This window comes from Rhamphochromis longiceps, linkage group LG13 (genome assembly GCF_057381845.1).
Source record: "Rhamphochromis longiceps isolate RC_006_pf linkage group LG13, R_longiceps_female_GT1.1, whole genome shotgun sequence".
NCBI lineage: Eukaryota > Metazoa > Chordata > Actinopteri > Cichliformes > Cichlidae > Rhamphochromis > Rhamphochromis longiceps.
In genome coordinates, this window is record NC_140569.1 from 26,916,189 (window position 1) to 26,939,223 (window position 23,035).

Consider the following 23,035-nt stretch of genomic DNA (forward strand, 5'->3'; position numbering starts at 1 on the left):
GATGTCAGATTCACTGACAGTGCGCAATATTATGAACTACTACTCTGTAGGATCTGATGCTTCCCGTCTGTTTCACCTTCAACTATACCAGGATGTAAGTGTCAGAATTTACTGAAGACACATTTACAGAAATGTGACATCCTGCCCTAGTGAGGCGCTCGCTCTTCTGCTATCGATTGCTTGCGTCTGTTAAACCATGACGCTACAGACATTAAGGTTTCGTTTTCTATATGCATAAATCCAAACAGTTCAAAACTGTTTTCATACTGTCTCAGGCTTCAAAGTGTGTATAGGTGCATTTACCAAAAGCGCCAGTCAACAAGAGTCAGCAGGCTACCTCTTCTGTTTTAACCGAACTGTTAGGTAAGCCCTATCAGATAATAATTGTTACTTTTATTTAAAAATAAGCGGGTTGGTTTTTTTTTTTTACACCAAACTAATCCTAGCAGCTCGTGCCGTTAGCCAGCTAACCTCGCTAAAGCGATACTGTTAGCCGTGCCTACCTTATGTGGAGGCTAGAAGCTCACATTAACAATTACACTTTTCAACATTGCGAACCTTTCTGAAGCTTTTGTCTTTAATACGATAAAATAAAGTTTCTTTGTTGAATTAATTAATGTCCCCTAGTCAGTTACTGTAGCTAATCGCTGGCAGGTGTGTTGTTTTTCTTGTTCAGCCGGACAGTTGTCTTCATCTTCCTACGGGATTCTTTCCCCTCGTCTTGACTGCCTTTACCTGTTTTTGCTGTTTCAATTACTGTACTTAGATTTTTTTTTAAGTAGCATCTACACCCGGGGAGCCATGATAATATAATAACTGCTTTTTAAATTACTTTGTAGGCTGTATAGAAAGACTGTGCTTCAGTTCACGTTTTATAAAGCACTACAGGTGTTAGACCTTGATCATATTATTGCGGTTAGCTGGACGGCAAAGTAAATAATTTCTATTCAATAAACTGAGAGGCACACGGAAGTCCGCGAGGACTACTACTTGAAAAAATAATAGGAAAGAGTCGGCTGATAATGTGCTTCCACAGTGTAGTATGCCAGCATTTCGAGGCATGTTTAGTACTAAAATCCCCTTTGGCCATTATGTCACGTTAAATCAGAATATAATAAACTCCAAGAGTTGGTTTTCTTTGCTTGCAGGCTGGTGTCATCCTTGTCACTCAGAATGACCGGCCAGGTTGTGAGGAGGGTGGTTAGTGATGTCATTCGCTCACCTGAGGACAAGCGGGAGTACAGGGGCCTGGAGTTTACCAATGGCCTGAAGGCAATGCTCATCAGTGACCCGACCACAGACAAATCTTCAGCTGCTTTGGATGTCCATATAGGTAATTAGGCATTCATTGCTGTTGTCCTGCCAGGTGATCATGACTTCCTTTTTTTATGTTGCTTTCTACACAAAGAACATCTGGAAAACAAATGGAAAAGGAAGAAATTTTCCCCATCATACTCTAACTGTGCTTTGCCGAACAGGATAATTCCATTCATAGAGATGCTCAGTTGCCAAACTTCCTTTAAGCTTTGGATGGGTATTTTTTGTATTATCTGGTATTTCTGTTTATAATAGCAAGTATATTATTATATGCTCATACTTAAATCTGCAAACTGCACTTCTCAAACAGTGAGTCCCTACCAGTTTGGAAACCTTATTTCATTACAGTGTGTAAATGTAACATAGTTCAGTTCTAGTTTCAGATACTAGTAAACAGCAGGTACAAACAACACCACATGTAATGCAGTAACTTTAATAATAACAGATGAGGAGCATTATGGAAAAGTTACCAGTGAATACCTGTGGTATTTGCCTAAAGTAAAGAAGGTATAAAAAGCACTGTGAAGCAGATTGAATCAGTCATTGGCTACATTTTAAAACTGCCCTCACACTTTGCTAAAGCAAATAAGAAACACATTTTAAGAAGTTTATAATTGAGGCGACTTTTGTTGTGATTTGGCGCTATATAAATAAAATTGAATTGAATTGAATACATCATCATCTCCTCCATTTCACCAAACCTTCAGCCTCACAGCTCTGCCTCAGTCTGCAGGGCCTCTCCTCAGATCTGAGACTGTCTGAATCACTTGTTCTCCTCCAGTTTTCATTCGTTATTTGCTTGAAATAGGACACTACACTCTTCAGTTCAGCCGCTCAGCACAGCCAGAAACCTGTCCAATTCACTCGTCTGGTCTCATAGTCTGCCCCGAGGGCAAAGCTCAACACAGTCAGGCTTTCTTTGGCTTAGCTGGTTTAACTCCAGGTTTAACTTCCCTAAAACTCCAGTTCAAGATAACTGGTTTCTTGACTGATTATCATCTTTCTCTGTTGAGCAGGGCTTTGTGCTTCGGGCTTCAGGTTTTATGACTCTTCTTTTGCACAAAATGATCCGTATGCCTGCAAAAAAGAAATTTGGAACATAACCTGCCACTGACCAGATTATGTTCAGCATAAGTTATTGTGGTGAAAAGAGAGCAAGTTTGGTGAATGCAGAAAACTGCCTGACATAGCTCACTAAGCCATTGATCTCATTTTGCAATAAAACTGTCTGATCATCTCTGATCTGCTGTGGCTCAACATACCATCTCTGAGCCATTCAGCTCTGCAGTACTTATTCTTTTATCAAACCACAGTCTCCTATATATTTATCAGTTGATCACATCTAGCTAGCGCTTGGTCGTGTTATAGCAGTCTTCATATCAAAATGTTTGTAAACAATACATGCTGCGAAGCAACCAGCTATGCTAGAAATGTTTTACATTGATTTCTATGGGATTGAAATGACTCCCTCAGCAGTTCTGTGGTACAAGTCTTGTTTTGTTTATTTTTTAAATTTTTTTTTTTATTCCTCGTGCTGCAAAATTCACTGTCTAATGAATAAACCAGATTTAGGAAAATTCATCAATATTAGATGGCGGGATGGGATTAGGGGTCAAAAATAACCTCCTTGGTAGTTCTAGTGCATTAGACAGATACTTTGAGTGCGTGAAGAATGTGAATTCGTGTGAAATAGTTTCTGTGTTTAATTGAAAATGATGAACAGCTTACCAGCGTGCATCTCATTGCTTATAAATCCTCCTGTTCTGGTGCCGTTACAGATCTGTTTTTCTCACCTGGCAAACTTTAAAAGTCACAACTGTTGCATTGAACAAATTTCTCTGATCAAAGAGAAGCAGCACCATTAACTACATTTCTCTGGGAATTTCTCTTAATTTGCAGGTTCTCTGTCTGACCCACCAAACATCTCAGGGCTGGCACACTTTTGTGAACACATGCTGTTCCTGGGAACAGAGAAGTACCCCAAGGAGAACGAGTACAGCCAGTTCCTCAGTGAGCACGCAGGCAGCTCCAATGCCTTCACCAGCAGAGAACATACCAACTATTACTTTGATGTTTCCCATGAGCACTTGAAAGGAGCATTAGATAGGTACTTTGATGTTCATTTGATAGTATTAATTTTGGCAGAAACTTCAAAGTGATAGAGAATGCACTATTAAAAGCTCAGGGTTGTTTGTGTTTAGGTTGCCTTTTCACCCCTTAGCTGTAAAAAGCTGATGGGGTATTATGTTGTTGCAATGCCGGACAGGGGGGTGAGTGCCGTGGACATCTACATTTGTGAATGTGATAACTTGAGAACGAGGCGATGTAGGTGTTTTAAATTGATACTGTAGGTATCAATCTCAGATGAATCTACTAAAAATCTCAGAGTAATTTGAATCTGAGTTACCTCAGCCTCAATGTCAAGGTCAAGTTTTCTAAAAAATCTTGTGAATGCGATAACTCAAGAAGAAAGTCACTTAGGATTTTCAAATTGGTACCATAGCTGCATCTACTAAAAATCTCAGATGAGTTTGAATCTCAGTGACAAAATAATTTTTCTGAAAATCATCTGAATGTGATAACTTGAGAATAAGGCAACACAGGATTTGTAAAGTGATACCACAGGTGTGTCTACTTAAAGGCTGAGGGATAGCACTGATAGTTACCTGTGTTTTTCAAATTATGGGAGGTGTCTAAATATCTAGTTATCAGTATAAAGTGTAGCCCTTGGGACTCAAGGTTTGGAAAGGACGTTCTGGTGGTCGGAAATTAACCTACAGTGTAGGCTTACCTAATTAGAAATGAATGATGGTTCTAGCAAGCATCTGTTTCTGTCGCATAGGCTAATTGTTCCCTTCCACCACTGAATCGTGAAGGCCACCTGGGCTTCAGTGGTAGGAAAGAACTGTGAGGAGTGATCTGAATTATTGATGATGATTCCTTTCTGGAAAATGAAAGGATCATATGTGTCGATTAGTTAGCCTTATTCTCTTATCTCTTTTCATAATATCTGTGTGCCTAATTTTTTGTAATCATGGCAGACTGCTTTTTATTTGAATTTCTCCCTCTATGTTTGTAGTGTATAATCTTTATTTAAAATAAACAAGATTATGCATTTTACAATACTGAGCCACCGGCTAGGTCATAACTATTATCACACCCTGTGGTTTTTCTACATGCTGAAATGTACTCCTTGATAACAGCAACTTCTGACCTTTGTAGGTTTGCCCAGTTCTTTCTGTGCCCATTGTTTGACGAGAGCTGCAAGGACCGCGAGGTGAACGCTGTGGACTCTGAGTACGAGAAGAACCTGAAGAATGATACCTGGAGGCTGTTTCAGTTGGAAAAGGCCACTGGCAACCCAAAACACCCTTTCAGTAAATTTGGAACAGGTAGAAACTGTTCTTGCCAGACTTCACTTTGAAACTATGTCTTTACATCATTCATTCTGACTGCTTAGTGCATCACATTTCAGTTGTTATAGCAGAATATTTTGACTGGAGAGCAAAACCGCCCTGCACAGAATATTTAAGCAAGGATTCCCTTCATAGGGTCGATATGATGTGTTTTAGATTTTGTATTAGACTACTAATCTAGAGCAGAATCCAGTCACATATGTTAATGTTAAGGGGTCAGAGAAATTACTGGAGCAGGCTAATATTTGATTAAATGAGGTTTACATTCATGCAGCCTACTTATTATGAGACAGCTGTTTTAGCCCAGAAAGACTTCTTAATGGCTTTGGTTTTAAAAACATGAACATGCCATTAGTCAAGTTTTTTTGAGAAAAGAGTTTATTCTGTTAAAGTCATCCCAGATTAAAGTGACGTATACTCAGAGCAGCTGTGAGCTCAAAATAGCCACCTGATGGCAGTCTTGAATTATACCGTCTGTATTCCCATTAAGAACAGGAGAGGATCAAACAGACCTGAAAGCAGTGCACTCAGCAGACTAACATAAGCTTCTTCTGACTGCTGCTTTGATGGTGTCTGTGTTAACAAATACAGTGCTACATGTAGACTGTAATCAAGTTTATTTACATACGCTTTAGCTTGTAGTTAATAAGCAATTTTTACTACAACTTTGAAGAATTTAACACAAATATTTGTTTGCTGGCAATTTCATTTAGACTCTTTGAAAAACTATAACAACAGAAAATGATCATTAGTTAACTGTACAATTGGAAAATGTGTGTGCTTAATAAAAGGGATAACTTTTTCTTATAGGTAATAAAATGACACTAGAGACAAGACCATTTAAAGAGGGGATTGATATCCGTCAGGAGCTCCTGAAGTTCCACTCCACGTATTACTCATCCAACCTCATGGGACTGTGTGTGTTAGGAAGAGGTAAGATGTCATTGTTCACATGGGTGATGGTTACACCCAACCTATGCAGCGAGTAACTGGATACTATTAAAGAGGATGTTGTTATGGGTGAGGTCCTGGCTTCTTAATGCCTACCATACTAACCAATGAATTGATAAATGGTAAATGAGTTAAAAATGTTGTTGCCTCCACTCGGTAGAGTAACGGTGATTAGTATTAAAACCTACTAAGAAATGGCGTAATGTAATTTACTGCCAGAAACAACTCTTTTAAAAATTCTTAAAACACTTTAAACGAATAGTAAATATGACTCAAAATTGCTTTTGGACAATATAATAAATAAAAATAATACATTTTAAGTTTTAATTTTATTTTAAATAAGATTTTACAGATTCTTAGTAGCATCACAACATGTTTTATATATTTACTAGCTTGCTTACCAGCCAAGGACCAGGGCACTGTGGGTAATTATGATGAGTACTGACATCCTTAAAGCTTTTCTTTGAACAGCACATCCTTACTGCTTTTTTTAACCCTTTGCTGACAGAGTCGTTGGATGAGTTGACGGCCATGGTGGTTAAGTTATTTGGAGAAGTGGAAAACAAGAATGTGCCTATTCCAGAATTCCCTGAACACCCTTTACAAGAAGAACACCTTAAAGTGAGCTGCTTACCTATCACTCCTTTACATTTTTTTGCATTGCAAAATGACTGTCAACGTTTTTTATCATGTTACTGTGGGAATCACACACGCTTCTGTTTATTACAGAAATTCTACAAAGTGGTTCCTGTCAAAGACATTAGGAAACTTTATGTGACTTTCCCCATCCCAGATCTACAGAAGTACTACAAATCGAAGCCAGGACGTTATCTGGGACATCTGATTGGTCATGAAGGACCTGGAAGTTTGTTTTCTGAGCTAAAATCTAAAGGTAGCAGACTGCAAGCTGGTGACAAATATTATAAGGAGAAAGAGATACACATAGTAAAACCATATCCTAAAATATATAATTGACTCAGTGTTGTTTATTGCCTCAGAGGTTACTTAATTATGTGTTTTGCGACCATAAAATGTAACACAACATTACCCAGCAGAGCGGTGTGCCTCTAATTTAGTGATTGGGATAGAAGTTAATTTTCTTTTAGTACAGAAACATTCACAGTAATGGTTTCTGTCATCATAAAAATAAAAGAAACACATTACTAAATTGTAACGGTAATTACTTTCTAAGGCTGGGTGGACACAATCCTTGGAGGACACAAAGAGGGAGCCAGAGGATTCATGTTCTTCAACATCAAGATGGACTTGACTGAGGAGGGCCTCTGTAAGTCATGCATCCCACTACTTTACATGTATTGTATCTAGTTTGTGTGTTTTGCATGTGATTATGATCATTCCTCACTATGCACAAGTAAAAGAAATAAAGCAACAAGAAATACGTGAATATTAAATCTTGGGGCATGATCTGTGTGTCATTGCAGTGAACATTGAGGACATAATCTTCCACATGTTCCAGTACATCCAGAAACTCCGTTCTGAAGGGCCTCAAGAGTGGGTGTTTAACGAGTACAAGGTGATTTATGTTGTCAGTTCAGTAATACTGTTTCTGGAGGGCAGTATAAACTTATTTTCTATTCCTCACTGTAAAAACTAGTTTAAAAAGTCATAAAAATTAGAATAGAATATAGATGGATTATTGATTGAGTTCTATTAAGGGTACATAGTTCAAACTGAATGTAACAATTGTATGTTTTGTTACTTCAGCTGTTATACCATCAACCGTTCTGCCTCTCTCTGCAGGATTTAAAAAAAGTTGCTTTCAGGTTTAAAGACAAGGAGCGCCCTCGTGACTACACTTCCAAAATAGCAGGTTTACTACAGGTAGGTCCAACAGCCAATTTATCAGGTGTCCAGTTGAAACTGAAGATTCGATTTATGGAGGTCTTTAGAAAAATTTCAGAATTGAAGATTTGTGTTTTCAAGCAGTACAGTGCTAACAAGTTTCTTTGGGTGTTGCAGCACTACCCTCTTGAAGAAGTTCTATCAGCAGAGTACTTCTTGGAAGACTTCAAGCCAGATCTAATCGAGATGGTGCTGGATAAGCTGAGACCAGAACACGTCAGGTCAGTGTGACTTGGTGATGTGTAGTCAGGCTCACCTTGCTTTTTCTGTTACCAAGTATGAAGTACCTCTCAGAGGAAGATGTGGGCACATAGTGTGATAAACTTTAAGCTAAACTTTACAGCTGCAGTCCCACTTGGATAACTGGACTGAAATAAAAGTGGGCCTGGTGTAGCTTTAATTCATTTACTGGGTTGCAGCTGCTGTGCCAAGCAAAGTCCAGACTTGTAACCGGTCCATTTCTTAATGTGTATTAAGGAGACGACAGCATGCAGTCATTGGTTGACCCTGACAGTTTGCATGCCAGTCTCTTCCTTTACTGAAGTAGCCATTTAATTCTGGGCTTTTGCCAAAACTGCTTTAAATTCATGAACGAATGCTTCTTTATTTATCCATCTCATTCCAGCTGCAAGAGAACTTACAGAGAAACACCATTTCCTTTTACACTGAGTCCTTGAACTTTGTTTAACTAAAACATACTGATGGGATAAATGTTCAAACTTAGGAAAAACCTGCACTCTGACAGCTCCAGCCAAACGATGTGTCAATGGCTGTGCACCACCTGAAACATGATCGAAATGGAAAAGCACTCACATCTTGTGCAGCTAACAGGCACTAAGTAGCACAGAGGGCTTTTTGTATAGATCTATAATGTGACCTGTTGTCTTCTTACTAGGGCTGGGCCATATTATACCGTTCACGGTAATACCGGTATAATGTTAGGCAACGATAGGAAAATGAAATATCGCGATAGAATGGGAGTAAAACGCGCATGCGCAGTGCCTTTGTTTTCATACGCACATGGCCGATTGTTGAGTGAAACAAATGAACCAGAATTGGTTTGTAAAAATGGTGCAACTTCAGTGATGTGGAACTGGTTTGGCGTTTGTCCGTCAGATACACGACAAAGCACATTTTTTTGCAGAACATGCAAGCGGCCGTCGTTATTGTCGTATTTGTCGGACTAAGATGCTCTTAAATCTGGGAGTAATCTGGGTCCTAAACTCCGTAAACTTTCAGGTCAAACGAACACTGCAGCATCACTGAGAGTTAAAAACTGTCTAAATTCTGTCATCTTTAATAAAACGATCAGCATTGCTGCTTTACCAGGTGTAACTATGAAGTTTAACTTCCAGGCATCCATGAAAACAAAATTTATTACATTTAACGGAGTTAGAAGTTAGCAGGAAGCTAGCGGAAGTTAGCTCGCTAGTTTCGCTAGTTACCCAAGCATGATATAGCACGTTCTGACTGAGAGATTTCTGAATAAATTCAAACGTACAGCTCTGCTATCACTTCCAACATAAATGAAGACGGGAAACTAAACAGCAGTGACGTTTGTAGGGTTACTGAAGTTGGGCTAGCTGCTATATAATGATGTGCTACGTGATCGCTAGCAACACAGCTATGTTAGCATGACATAAACAGTGAAGCTGGAGGACGAACACTAACACTTTTCCACTTATAAAAGTTAACGTGCCTGATAGTTAGAGACAAATGCAATCGCATGGCAGGATGCTGTAAACGGACCAAACTTCAGTCAGGAGAACAACTGAGATAATCCATCCACAATACGAGGTTAGTCATTAATATACTGCAACAACATGGGAATAGAGCAGCTGCCAGAGAATTCAACATTAATGAATCAATGATACAGAAGTGGAGGAAGCAAGAAGAATGAGTTTAATAAAGTTTGATTTATCTGACTGCCTTGTTTCGCTTAATGTGCCTTATAATCCCGTGCACCTTATGGTCCGAAAAATACGTACTGCACACTGCAGTTTAATGTTGCAAAGCACCTCTTTTTAACTTCAGTGGATATTATACATGGTTATGCTCAGGATATGTCAGCCCATTTCTACTGGAAATGCCTTTTGGTTAAACTTTCAGCAAGGAATTTGTATTCGCACTGTTAAATTTTTATATAGCTTTAATGTACATAAAAACCAGCTTCTTGTTTAAGTGAAAATAAATGGAAGGTTGTCTTTTTGCACTAGTAATGTTGTGGAGTTGTATTTTGTCTTGCATCAATTATATCGTCGGTTATATCGTTATCGCAAATTTTCAAATATATATCGTGATAAATATTTTTGGCCATATCGCCCTGCTCTACTTCTTACTTTTCCAGAGTTATAGTTGTGTCAAAATCATTTGAAGGACAAACAGACATAACAGAAGAGTGGTACGGCACGCAGTACAAACAGGAGGCCATCTCTGAGGAGACCATCAAGGTGAATGATTGTGTCCAGTTTTTCTGCTGTGTAATCAGCGTATAACCACTACATCAGTTATATAAGGCTCTGATTGTTTATCTTTTTCTGTTGTAGAAATGGGCAAATGCAGACCTCAACGGCAAATTCAAATTGCCAATGAAAAATGAGTTCATCCCTACCAACTTCGAGATCTACCCTCTTGAGAAAGACTCTCCGTCAGTTCCCACTTTAATCAAGGCAAGTGTTTTCTCTGCACAGCTCCATCATCAAAGTGTTGTCACTTTTCATTGTCTGACTGCGTTGGACGGTCCCTGCTTACCTGCTTCTTCTTAAGTCTCTTATGCTTTCATATGGAAATGTGGTATTGTGATTTAGACATCAAGCATTAGTTGTTGTTGTGTCAGGATCAGAGGAACTAAGCAGCTAATAAAAGCTTACATTTCCCATCTCTGTTGGAACAACTGAATAAAAGTTAGTATGGCTTATCAAAGTAACACTGTTAGATTTCTGTGATTAAATGAGCGTCGTCTGCTTGTACAGTTTACCTTCTGCTTGCATTTCAATGCTTACTTTGTTAAGACTTCCCATGAATATGAAATAAAGTTTGGTTTTCATTTCTTCCAGGACACTGCTATGAGCAAGGTGTGGTTCAAGCAGGATGACAAATTCTTCCTCCCCAAGGCTTGCCTGAACTTTGAGTTCTTCAGGTGAGTAGTAAATATAGAGGATTTGTTCTGCAGCTGGAGTGTGGACACAAATTCTTACCAAGTAAATTGTGACTCTTAAGATTAACTCAATAATGAGAAATAGTAAATGTACTGCTGCTACAACAGTGCATAATAAGTTTTAAAGTAATCAGATAACAAAGTGCAAAAATAAATATCGAATTATGCATGAGTGTTATCGGGTTTGTAAGTCAGCAACCCCTGTAGCTGATATGAATCCAATTCAAACCTAAATGGAATAATAACCAGTGCCAGTGCTTGTTACACATGAAGAGATGAAATATGCAAAAAGCCTCTAATAATTGTGCATGTACAGCTGTTCTATTTCCCAGAGAGAGAAAATACTGATAGATAACTTTAGATGTGGAGAAAGGCATAGGAAGTAAAGAAGAAAGCGAGGAAGAAGAGAGATTTCGTTTTGTTTTGTTTTACAGATGTTTAATCTATACATGAAGTGTTGAAGTTATATTTTTTTCGTATTGTGAAATATGTCGCAAAACATACTGGTTACTGGTTTGATGAAAGTACTCAACAACTAGGTGCAGGCTACACTGGTCAGTTTGCGGTGCTGTGGTGACGATTACAGTAATGCACTGTGTTGGACTGGTCCAGAGTGGCTGTGGTGTTAATAGTGAATGTTAGTTTACATCAGGGGTAGCAGACATCAAAGTAATTCAAGGTGATAATGCTAATTAGACATTTGAAACCTAGTGGTGGGAAATCTGGCATGATTGCTTGTTTGATATCCGCTTATATTTGGTGCAAGCATTTCTTTTCCCCACACTGCCCCACTACAGCCAATTTTAGGGTTACCCCAAGAGCTGAATCCCACTTTAGCCCTTGGCTATACTCATTTATCTGTTTGGTGTAGAGGCAAAGCCCCCTATCTAAAATTTAGGCAACAGCAAATAGAGTTGTACTGTTGTACTTTTGCCACCTCAGAGGATAGGTTGGATTAGCTTAGATCAGCTTTTAGCCATATTTTCCAACATTTTACAGCCAATCCCTGCTGAAATTAGACAGTATTAGTCTATAAGTAATTCCACTGTTACACTCCTGATAGCTACAATTAATTATATGTTCATAAATTGTGAAACATGCTATACAGTAGTTGCAGTTTGCATCAGCTCATGCAGCTTTATTTGTATGCTTTGTGTGGCATTTTCTCTACAGCCCGTTTGCGTACGTGGACCCATTGCATTGTAACATGGCATATTTATACCTGGAGCTCCTCAAGGACTCCCTCAACGAGTATGCATATGCAGCTGAGCTAGCTGGCTTGAACTATGAACTCCAAAATACCGCCTATGGAATGCATGTAAGTATTCATAACCCCTTCCCGTCTCCGACCTCATGCTCTCTTCCCTTTATTATCCTCAGACGGGGCTACAATGGCTCAGGCAGGCCTGGGTTGATGGGCGACTTAACCTTCCAATCTGACCGCGTCTGTGGCCAGACTGCAAGTTACAATAACAGGAAACTGTCGTATATTGAACGTCTTTTATTGTTTGCCATACTTGATCATTAGAGACTGTTCTGTAGAGATTTTGAACCTGCGTGTGTTTTATATCACTTCAGAAAACCTTTTAACCCAGCGGTCCCCAACCCCTGGGCCACGGACCGGTATCGGTCAGTGAGTCGTTTGGTACCGGGCCGCAAGAGTTGAGGCTCCGCTGTGAAATTTATGGTTTTCTGGGATTTTATTGTTAACTCGGTTTCCCTGGGTCTTTTCCCGTGTTGTAGTTGTGTGTCTTATATTTATGCGTTACCATAGCAACCAGAGAGCATTAAGGGGCAGAGAGGAGGATGTTACTCTAATTGTTGTTGGGGCATTTCAGGAGGACGCTGCTAATAAAGTTACACAATTACACAGTGAATTCTCGTTTATTATTATATTTACAAAAGTACCACAGTTTTTGTCTTGGCCGTATCATTTTATTTTGTTGTATTTATCTGCGATACCTTAAAGGCCGGTCCGTGAAAATATTGTCTGACATTAAACCGATCCGTGGTGCAAAAAAGGTTGGGGGCCGCTGCTGTAAAGCCCCGTACTGGCATATTATCTTCATATTATCATCTAAGGATAAATCTTTGACTTCTTTCTTTTCATTTTTTAACATTTCTATGGCGTGCCAACATCTTTATTTTAAAAAAGTATACTGATAATAAAATGTCAAGTTTAGTGCAGACTTTAATAGTACGCAAAACTCTGCCTATGTAATTCTGTTTAGTGTCTTTTGCTGCCATTATTACGGTTATCTACACGTTTGCCTAACAAGCAAAAGTTCCCTAAATGAAACGGAGGTACCCAGAGGGAGGCCCCTTGTGAATAACAGAGCAGGCAAAAGTAGCCATCTATTTTTATTTCTTATTTTTTGGCACTTTTATTGTAAATGTAATACCAGACAGTGAATGAGAAGGCATCTGTGCCACAGGATATAAGGGATAAGGTCAGTTGATGCAGATACCCTGTTTGTTTGTTTGTTTGTTTGTTTGTTGTTGTTTTTTCAAGTGATATTTGCTGGTTTGTTGTGGTGTTGTCTGTCCACTGTTCTTTAAAACCTGCTGACTTCTAACAACTCTTCAGCTGTCATAATGACCAACTACCCTGCATTCATTAGCTCCCTTCTCACCTGTGAATTCATGACTGTGGTGTGTCCTTACAGAGGGCTGTATAGCTGTGTGATGGGCTGCAAGTAATTGATCTGAGTCAGCAGTGTTAGTGTGGATGCTGGCCGTTTGTCAAGGTTAACGATGTTTGGAGAGATTACTTTTAACAGGTGTCACTGCAGGGGCTTGGCCACAAGGTGAGGTGAGCTGTGACAGCGAAGCCCTGGGAGGTTATGCTGAATCCTGAAGGGCCATTAGGTGTGCGTGATGCAGGAAAATTCATTTATGCCCAAGCACGTGCAGTGAACTCAGGCAGAACATTGACATTCTTTTTGTTTTTGAGTCTCTAGAGATTCAGATTATTCTTCACCGTGAGGAGTCGGTCTAATCTGGAAAGATTTTCTTCACAATAGTTTGGCCAGCCCACGATTGAATTAAATGGAGAACACATTCATGTATTCATGGTAGCAAATGAATGCAAAACCTTCATAACAACAAATGTTAACTGTTATGCTAATAAGCTTAATGTATCCTTTTGTTTGTGATGATGTGCCGCCTGTCTCCTGTCACTGTGTGCTGCAGCTGTCTGTTAAAGGCTACAGTGACAAACAGCACATCCTGCTGAAGAAGATCATCGAGAAGATGGCCACTTTTGAGATAGACGAGAAGCGCTTTGACATCATCAAGGAAGCTGTAAGTTCAGACTCACTGACTCAGTAATAGTTTAGCTTCCAGTCTCAGTTTTAATGGTGATCTGATTCTGCCTTCTTTCTTTCTGCAGTACATGAGGTCTTTGAATAACTTCAGAGCTGAGAGGCCTAACTATCATGCTATGTACTACCTCCATCTTCTAATGACCGAGGTTGTTTGGACCAAAGATGAGCTCAGAGAGGCTCTAGATGGTGAGACTCTTAATGTTTCTCTTCTGTCTCAGCAGGAATGCTTACTGGCTGCTTTTTCATCTGTGGACCAAACAGAGTTAATTAAAACACAGAATAAACACATAGCTAAGCTTTACTTCAGGCCAGAGCTGAGGAAATGAAAAGTGAGGCTTGAATTAATTGCATGAGGTTAACATAATAGCTGCAGTGAAAAATGTAAAACTATCACTGAAGTTTTCAGGTTTCTGCACACAGTAGAGGCCTCTCCTCTCACCTTGGGTCTTTTCTTTTCAGTTTTTCTCCTTTAAATGCTGAAGCTGTCCTCTAGCAGTTGCTTCCCTAGCTGCAGTCTTTCCCGTGCACAGTGCCAGTCTGAAGCCTGCAGGGCAGCTTGTTATATTTTTAACCACAGAGCTTACACAGAGTATCCTCAGATTCACACGAGACTCAATTACCCTGCTGGGTAGGGACCTGGAGCTCAGTCACCTGGGCCTCCAATTAGCACAGCTCGTTTTTGTTATCAGTCCCTTTAGCCCGCCGTCCTCCTCTGTCTGGAATCTCTGAGACGCTGCGAGTCTCCTGCTTCCTGCTGTGTTGGTGCTGCTACAGGCAAATAATCAGTGTTTGTGTGCTGATTTAGCCCATCCACCAGTTGCTTAAACTTTTATGCACATGTAACTGAATCTTTAAGTATGATTTTTACCACCATGAAATGTGATGTGCTGATTTCTTAGTGGCAGGAAGACTGTCCAACTGTCACCACACTCAGCAGTTATTCTTTGAATCAGTCTGTTACCAGCTTTGGAAAATTACTCTTTGATTGATTGCTTTTGCCTGTGATCTGTATTGCAGATGTAACTCTCCCACGCCTTAACATCTTCATACCTCAGCTGTTGTCGCGGTTACATATCAAAGTCCTTCTTCATGGCAACATCACCAAGGAGGTTAGTTGGTGTTTGGAGTCACTACTTTATTATTTTACTACCAGTTTAAAGTTAAAAGTTTCCTAAATCTGTGGCGTCTACGTTTGTAATAATGCAGCTTTCCTTTCATGCCTGCTTTAGTGATGTGTAAGAATTTGTCTCTGTGGGACAAACTACACTTTTTATGCCTTCGCAACATTTATTTGGTCCTCTGTTCATATCTCAGAGGATTTTTGTCTCATATAAGATCCCGTGATCCAGTTGCACTTTTTGTTATACAGCTCCAACATTATCATGTAATGACAGTGTCACAGTCTGCTGGAGGGAGAATTAGACTCATAAAATAGACCAATGATCCCTTCGACTAATGATCATCATCGAACTACAGTACTGACTGGTTCGGGGGTGGTCATGGAAAAATCAATGTTATATACATCTGCCATCACTGGAAATTGGTTGTATAAATGGGTCCAGTTTGGACAGAGCCAGTTGGGTTATTCTAAGTAATGTACATAGAAAATTTTTAAATTCTTAGATCTCTACAAAATGTTTTTCTGAGAGTTCAGCCGGTGTTACTCAAGAGTTTGTGGACTGAAATGTTTGAATTTCATTTCCATCTGTCACTCCTCTAGTCTGCTCTTGGCATGATGCAAATGGTGGAGGACACGCTCATTGAGCATGCTCACACAAAGCCTCTCCTCCCGAGCCAGCTGATTCGCTACAGACAGGTGCAGGTTCCAGACGGTAGGTCCTCTCTACTCCTCCAAACCACACACACGAACACACACGAACACAGACACACACACACACACAGGTTAAGCTCTCTAAATCTTCATCTGCCAGTCATGACTGTCTCCACGGCGACCGTGCAGATGGGTTTTTGTCCAACGCTCTCGCCCTCGTCATCAGTGGCACCATCATGCGTTTGTTGAGAAAAGACCTGATTGAATTCAGCATCCCACATTTACCTCAAAGGAACATAATGGTCACTGAGTGGAAATGGACGTCATTGGCTACAATACATACACACCTTACTGTCAGCAGCTCAGACAATGAACACACACAGGCAAACCTGCACTGCCTTTCAGATCACATTAGGAAAGCTGAATGATGTGGAGGCGAAAAGCAGAGCTGTGCGAGGCCACCTGGAGAAATCCTGTGTCTCTCTGAGGGACTTTCCAGGCTGGGCTCCAGACTGCCATTAAGACGCAGAGCAAGAGGACATACAGGCTTCAAACAAAGCTTCAAACAGAAAGTTATCATAAATGTGGCCAGTCAGACATCCATCACTGGTAGTGGTACTGTGTAATTTAAATGCAGATAAGCAAAGATAGCACATTGTTTAAAATTCAGACAGCTGTCACTTTTACACTGATGGACTAAGACTAGAAAACAGCTAAATATACACATTCTGTTTGGAGTTTTCACATTCCCTCTGGGGGGCACTCTTAACCTTGCGCATATGGGTTGCCTGCTCAACTCAGTGAGTTACACTAGCGCTGCTGAGTAGAACTTTTGACAGGGAGTGTCAGGTCCAGAGTGCTCAGTCAGCATGTGCATAAAGACACCTGCATTACTCAGCCTGCACTCGTCCTGCATTCAGAGCAGACTTGATCACAGTGGATTTAAACAAACTAGAGTTATTGCTGTTGGCATTCAACGGGCTGTTTCTGTCTTATTGAAGTGTCCCCTGTCCTCTATCTGAACTGTGCTGGTTTTACTGTACAGTACTTATCTATGGCTCAAGCAATGTACTGAAGTTCAGCTGTAAAACTACAATGAAACAGCTCATGTGCTTTTTGTAGGAATTGCTTGTGCAAGTTTCTAATGCAGCACTGAAAGACCTGATTAAGTGTGCAGGGATGGATTGTATTAAGTTGTACAGCACAGCTGGTGAAATTCATTTCTAAGCTTATCAGAGTTCATGAGTCAGTGGATTTTGGGTTAATGAAAAGGGTTGTGCTTTAAATGACTTCAGATGGTTTTGCTCACTCACATGCCAAGTTTAGTTCTCAGCGTATCTCAGTGAGGTCCTGTTGAACCTTCACAGACCAAAAAGCAAAGCCAGAAGAATTACAGGTGCTCATATTTTTACATCTAGTCTTTCTCTTTCCTGTTTTTAGTCTTTTTAATATTACATATAACTGCACAAGTACAAAAACAAGGTGAGTACATGGGGTTAAAGGCCACATGAAGCAACCCGGCCCTTTTCTTTCTTCCTCTCTCACTGTGGATGTGCTTCTGTTTTTCATGATTGCAGGTGGCTGGTATGTTTACCAGCAAAAGAACGAGGTGCACAATGATTGTGGCATCGATATCTACTACCAAATAGACATGCAGAGTACACACGACAACATGCTGCTGGAGCTGTTCGCTCAGATCATCTCTGAGCCCTGCTATAGTACACTGAGAACCAAAGAACAGCTGGGTGAGGCTGCAAAACACAGACAATAAGGCAATATTGCCATTATATAACATGGGTACCATTTTCCAGAGATGGAGTGTTTATACAGACAGAAAAAATGTGGCAGCTGTATTAAGTTTGCTAAATTAGATGTTTTATTCCTTTTAATATTTATGCATTTTATTGAGAATTACAGTGCAATGAAATTTGCAAAGTGCTGTCAGCTGTGGGAATGTTTATTAACTTTGAGAATGAATGGGTTGCACCTCTTAACCACATCTTAAGTATCACTGTAATGAGAGTTATAAAAAGCAATAAAAAAGTAGACCTATTGTACGTACCTTATTCGTGTTTTTGTGTGCATGCGTATTATTATTAATGATAATATAAATGTAGTTTTTCTGCACTGTGACTCCATTTCCTAAGCTCTTACATACTTTTTCTCTTAATCCCCTAAAAGGCTACAGCGTGCATAGTGGGCCACGTCGGGCTAACGGAGTGCAAGGTCTCTACTTCCTCATCCAGTCGGAGAAGGCGCCCCACTACCTGGAGAGCCGAGTGGAAGCCTTCCTGTGTACTATGGAGAAAGCTGTGGAGGAGATGAGCGAGGAAGCCTTCCAGAAACACATCCAAGCCCTGGCCATCCGCCGCCTGGACAAACCGAAGAAGCTGTCTGCTGAGTGTGCTAAATACTGGGGAGAGATCATCTCTCAGCAGTACAATTTTGATAGAGGTGAGGCTTCCCAGCAGTCCTCTTCACCTCCTGAATAACTCTTAATTATGTTTAGTTTGCAGGCCAAATGGGTTTTTCCTGATTGCTTGCCTAAGTGTTTAAGTACAAGTTCTTATATTTCAGTATATTTCAGACACTCCCCGAGGTGAGTGGGATGTTACTTCGACAAGCACAACCTGAGATCGATTAAAGCCTGAAATAATCTGCAGCCACAGCACACCTCTCCCATCCAGCACTCTGCTGAGTGTAATGGATTGTAATGGGCCTGATTCACTAGTAATCTGCCTAAAGCCCCGAGTGACGGCAACACTGTAGTGCTGCCAAGGGAGTGGTGACACTAGCTGTGTTAGAGGAGACGGGGGTGTCGGGAGAACATGCTAACAGGCTTAATACCAAGAGCTCAGAGAAACATGCAACACAATTTATGAATAAGAGCTTACACAAGGTCTGCTTCATGGAAGCGCAGAAGAGTGGCTGTTAGTTTCATGTTTCCAGTGAAATGTAATCATGAACATTTGGGCCAAAAGTTGCTCATTTGAGTTTCATTATGTTTGATATCAATATGTTGCACAGGCAAAAGACTGAACTCAATTTTAAACATCCAAGTGCTGTAGTAATAACTGACACAAGTAGCTGACTTTCACCGTGATGGGTCACTCTTGAATTTTTGGTTTGGTGCTGCAGTATTTAGGATGCTGGCTGCACTCTTTAAAAAGTTTCTAAATAATTTACTAAATAATTTTTCCTGCTGTTTTGCAGACAACATTGAAGTGGCGTATCTGAAGACTCTGACAAAAGAAAACATAATGGAGTTTTACAGAGTAAGTAGTACAGCTTTATGTCTCATGATGCCTCTTCACTGGAATACGTTTCGTAGACGTTTAACAGCACAAGACAATGGTAACTATGGAAACTCATAATCAAAGACTATATGTAAAAGATAGACTTGAACATTTTGAACTTTAGCAATTTGGCTGCTGACATTTTTTTTGGGGGGGGAGCCATAAGTGACCACTTTCGTAGGAGCCTATGTTATGGCTAATTCTAGCAGGCTTGTTTAGCTGGAAGCATTTGTGCACTGTATGAGTGCATCACGCAGACTTGGATCTCTAAATTGCAACATGCTAATAAAATATTAGACCTCGACTTCTTGGATGGGCCGTACCTCACTGCAGACCAAAAGCTCAAAAGCACAAACACAGATGAGGATCACTTCAGATCAAGGAGCATCTATCTGCAGTTCCTCGATCAGCATACCTGTCACTCACTGTAAGCCTTGATCAAGAAAGTGTCATGAAAAAATTCACCCTACCCATCCTGTTCTCAACGGGCTTTTTTAACATGGGACTGTATGGGGGATTGAGATGCCTCAAGTGGCAGGAACTTGCAGTGTTTCTAGTAAAACTGGATATACTCGACCCCGCATGTTGCAGCGCTGAAATGATAAATGTCAGACAAATCTGAATTTGTGAGGTTATCTTATCTAACAAGAAAATTATGGTGTAAAATAAGGATAAAAATTGCTCTCAGCACCACCTACTCTGTTTGTGTGTCCACACATACACAGATCCGCTGCATTCATTCTGCCCTCCTAGCTTTCATCTCATCCAGCCTCCTGCTTCTATTCATAGCTGTGGAGGTGACACTGACACAGGACGCTCACAGCATATCAGCGGCAATAATGACAGCCAGCCGGCTTGTTTCGGGGGGATAAAGAGCCCAAGGACACCTGGCCCCAGAAAGAATTGGCATTATCGGAGCCCTGCAGAAACCATTACAGCCCCCATGCAGAATAAACCTAATGCATTTCTAATGTCATATCAGCAGCAATCGCACAAGCTGCGTCTTTTCTTTTTCTTTTTTTATTATTTAATTTCTGGTTGCCACAGTTGACGCCGTCTGACTGCAGATGAGCCAAATGTTCAGTCTAATATAATCCTCCATCCAGAGTCGGAGATGAAGCCCGACTGTGTCGCTAAATCTCCACAGGGCTGTCACAACTGATCACACACTCAGTGGGGAAACACACACAGCCATCCTGTCTGTGCTGGGTTTCTTTTCTGTGGTAGCAAAGCTCTTTCCCAAAAGTGATGAGTCATTCCATTAATGGAGGGAATAGTTTCTGGTGATGATGTTCCCTGACAACCTCCATGTATCATCCTCACCTGTCTGTCTGTCTATCCAGGAGCGACTGACGGTCGAAGCCCCAAAGAGACACAAAGTGTCGGTGCACGTGCTGTCCAGGGAGATGGACACCTGTGAGTATCTGTAGACACAAGATGATAACATGGGCTTCATTTAGACACCCACTGAGGTCGCTCACTGACAGTCTGACCTGTCTGTGTGTACATCAGGTCCAGTAGTGGGAGAGTTCCCCGCTCAGAATGATGTCAACCTGGCTCCTGCTCCTTCCCTGCCACAGGTAAGGATCAAACTTTTATTTTTATTTGTTAACCTGACAGATTCCCCAGCTGCTGATATTCAGTCAGATTTTAACATTACTATAAATGCGCAGCTTAAATGTGAAACGGTGAAGGTGAAAACCCAAAGGACCTGAAACGGTGACAATAACCAGGATATCCCAATACGTCTAACCAATAACTGACTGGAATGGCAGGCCTGTTTCTCATACAAACAAAACAACAAATAATGAACCTGTCACTCAACTCAAAAACCTTAAAAATATGTTTGTGAATGAAACCTTTAAAGTGAGTTTATGTGTAATTTCTTCAGTGTCACACACACCATCCTGCTTTTTTGGCTCATGTGCAGTGTGTGTGTGTTACATTTGACTTTCATAATTCTATGCTCTTATAATTTTCTATGATCTGTTCATGTGACCAAAGTAGGCAGCTCCTAATTGGTTCATTTTGTTTTGAAAACGATGTGTTAAAAGCCCCAGTTATGTGAAGGCATACAGAAGAAGCCTGGGTTAAATAAGAACGTTCAACCCACTCTCAGACGTTCATATCCATTACGCTGTGATAGGTTGAGCCAGCTAACTTATACAAAGTCCAGCTATGTTGAACTTGATTTGTAGAGGGGTCTTTACATTTGTCAGCCTCCCTCTGATCTTTTTCTTCTTTGCAGCCCACAGTGATTCAGGACATGACTGAGTTCAAGAGGAGTCTGCCTCTGTTCCCTCTGGTCAAACCTCACATCAACCTCAGGGCAGCCAAACTGTGAGCGAAGCCGGCAGGTCGACACAGCAGGGAGGCACGGAGGGTGGCTCCTGCCATCAGGAAGACCTGCATGAGTGTGTTTGTTTGCGTGGATGCATGTTGACTGCGGGTGTGTGCACGTGTAGCAGGGAGGAGCCACTCAAAGAGGAAACAAAAGAATCACAAAGTTGTTGACGTAGCTGTGATAATTATAGAGGTAACACCAGAATCACCTCATGTAACGTCTCTAATAGGAGACGTAAGCTCACGCTTCACAGCACTGTGTAGGCTGCTGTAGACGAAAAAGAAGTAAAACGACAAAAAAAAAGAAAAAAGCTGAGGGCCAGGACCCTTTAATGAGTTCAAGTGTACTGCAGAAGCTTCACAGTAGGAGGCTTTTTATTTGGATTATTCAGAGACATCCTGCTTTGAGGATGGATTGTGGGTTTATTGTGATGAGCTGTTGAGGTTAAAGACAGTAGCTCCATGAAGGTCTTTGCTTTTATTTGTTTGGACTGGTGTGTTTGTAACTCTCTGAGAGGAACCACAGCTGTCCTGGGGGGGAGAAATCCCAGAAGATGCACTCGGGAAAATGAAATCTTTTAAGTCAAATTTCTGAATTTTAACGTGTTTGCCTGTAAACTGCTAAAATATTGGGATCCTATGAGGAGCTGTTTTTAAATCGCTAACCACTAAACCATGCCCGTACATTTCTTCTTTTTTAATGCGTTTCACAGTAGTATGTCACTCAGACATCTCAGGGGTATGTCCATGCTGTTTTGCCTTTTATTATTATTCAATTTTATTAGTAATTAAAATAAAAACATTTAGTCTGTCATCTACATCAGTATGTTATTCAATTTACAGTGTGATCGGTTTCTGAAAACTGAAAAGTAACGGCTGTAGAGACATTTTTGTTTCTCTCCCAAAGCTTTGGGGAGGTCGTCAGGATCCGTTCACTCTGCATGAGAGACTTTCTGCAGCTGCTACCTTTCAGATTAGTTTGTAACCTGGTCTGATTTGAGGCACAATCCTGGAGGATCCATTCTGTCCCCAGCATAATTCTGGGTGAGCATTAGCTCTTAAAGCATAGATGTCAAACAAAGCAGCTCGAACTTTTTCTCTAAAAACAAGAAAACATTTCATATTGATGTCTGAAGGCGAGAGTTTGGTAAAACGCTCCAGTCTGGATCCTTTTACCGAAATATATGCACTTCTCTCACTAAGCAATAAACTCAGTGCTGTGCAGAGGAAACAGCGTGGGCCTAAACCCCAGAGAGGACCGCCTCCAGCCTGATTGCTTTGTTGGCCCTGCTTGGTGCAGTGCTAACGTGACCTGCTCTCTTGGTGCTAACCAGTTTCACAGTGTAAAAACTACTGCTGGTGGAGCCGCAAATCTTAATTTATGTTTTCCCATTCCCCTAACATATCTGCTCTCAGGTAGAGTTCATGAATAGTCCTGCTTTTTCAAAAGTTTCTTAAATATGTCCCGGCATTTTACTGTCTCAATTAGATCCAAACTATTTCGTTTTTTTAATTTCAAACAAGTCCATTATCAACTTCTACTGCTTTAAAAGGCACTATATTACCTTGTGGTGAAAACCCAAAGAACCAGCAGC

The 23,035-nt window shown here is 40.6% G+C and overlaps 1 protein-coding gene across 1 annotated transcript; it reads left to right on the plus strand.

Annotated features, from left to right (window-relative positions):
• The first annotated feature begins 187 nt into the window (after positions 1-187).
• LOC146656008 (insulin-degrading enzyme-like) lies at positions 188-22,258 on the plus strand. Its single transcript, XM_085428799.1, has 25 exons — positions 188-363; positions 1,149-1,333; positions 3,217-3,424; positions 4,540-4,709; positions 5,544-5,666; positions 6,193-6,305; positions 6,414-6,576; positions 6,877-6,969; positions 7,127-7,218; positions 7,446-7,526; positions 7,665-7,768; positions 9,895-9,997; positions 10,094-10,216; positions 10,604-10,686; positions 11,878-12,022; positions 13,897-14,007; positions 14,096-14,216; positions 15,048-15,139; positions 15,751-15,862; positions 17,379-17,546; positions 17,983-18,255; positions 19,015-19,076; positions 20,441-20,513; positions 20,610-20,677; positions 21,346-22,258. Exons 2-25 carry the CDS (start codon positions 1,174-1,176, stop codon positions 21,439-21,441), a joined length of 2,937 nt encoding a protein of 978 aa, XP_085284925.1. The 5' UTR covers positions 188-363; positions 1,149-1,173; the 3' UTR covers positions 21,442-22,258.
• Positions 22,259-23,035: the final 777 nt, after the last annotated feature.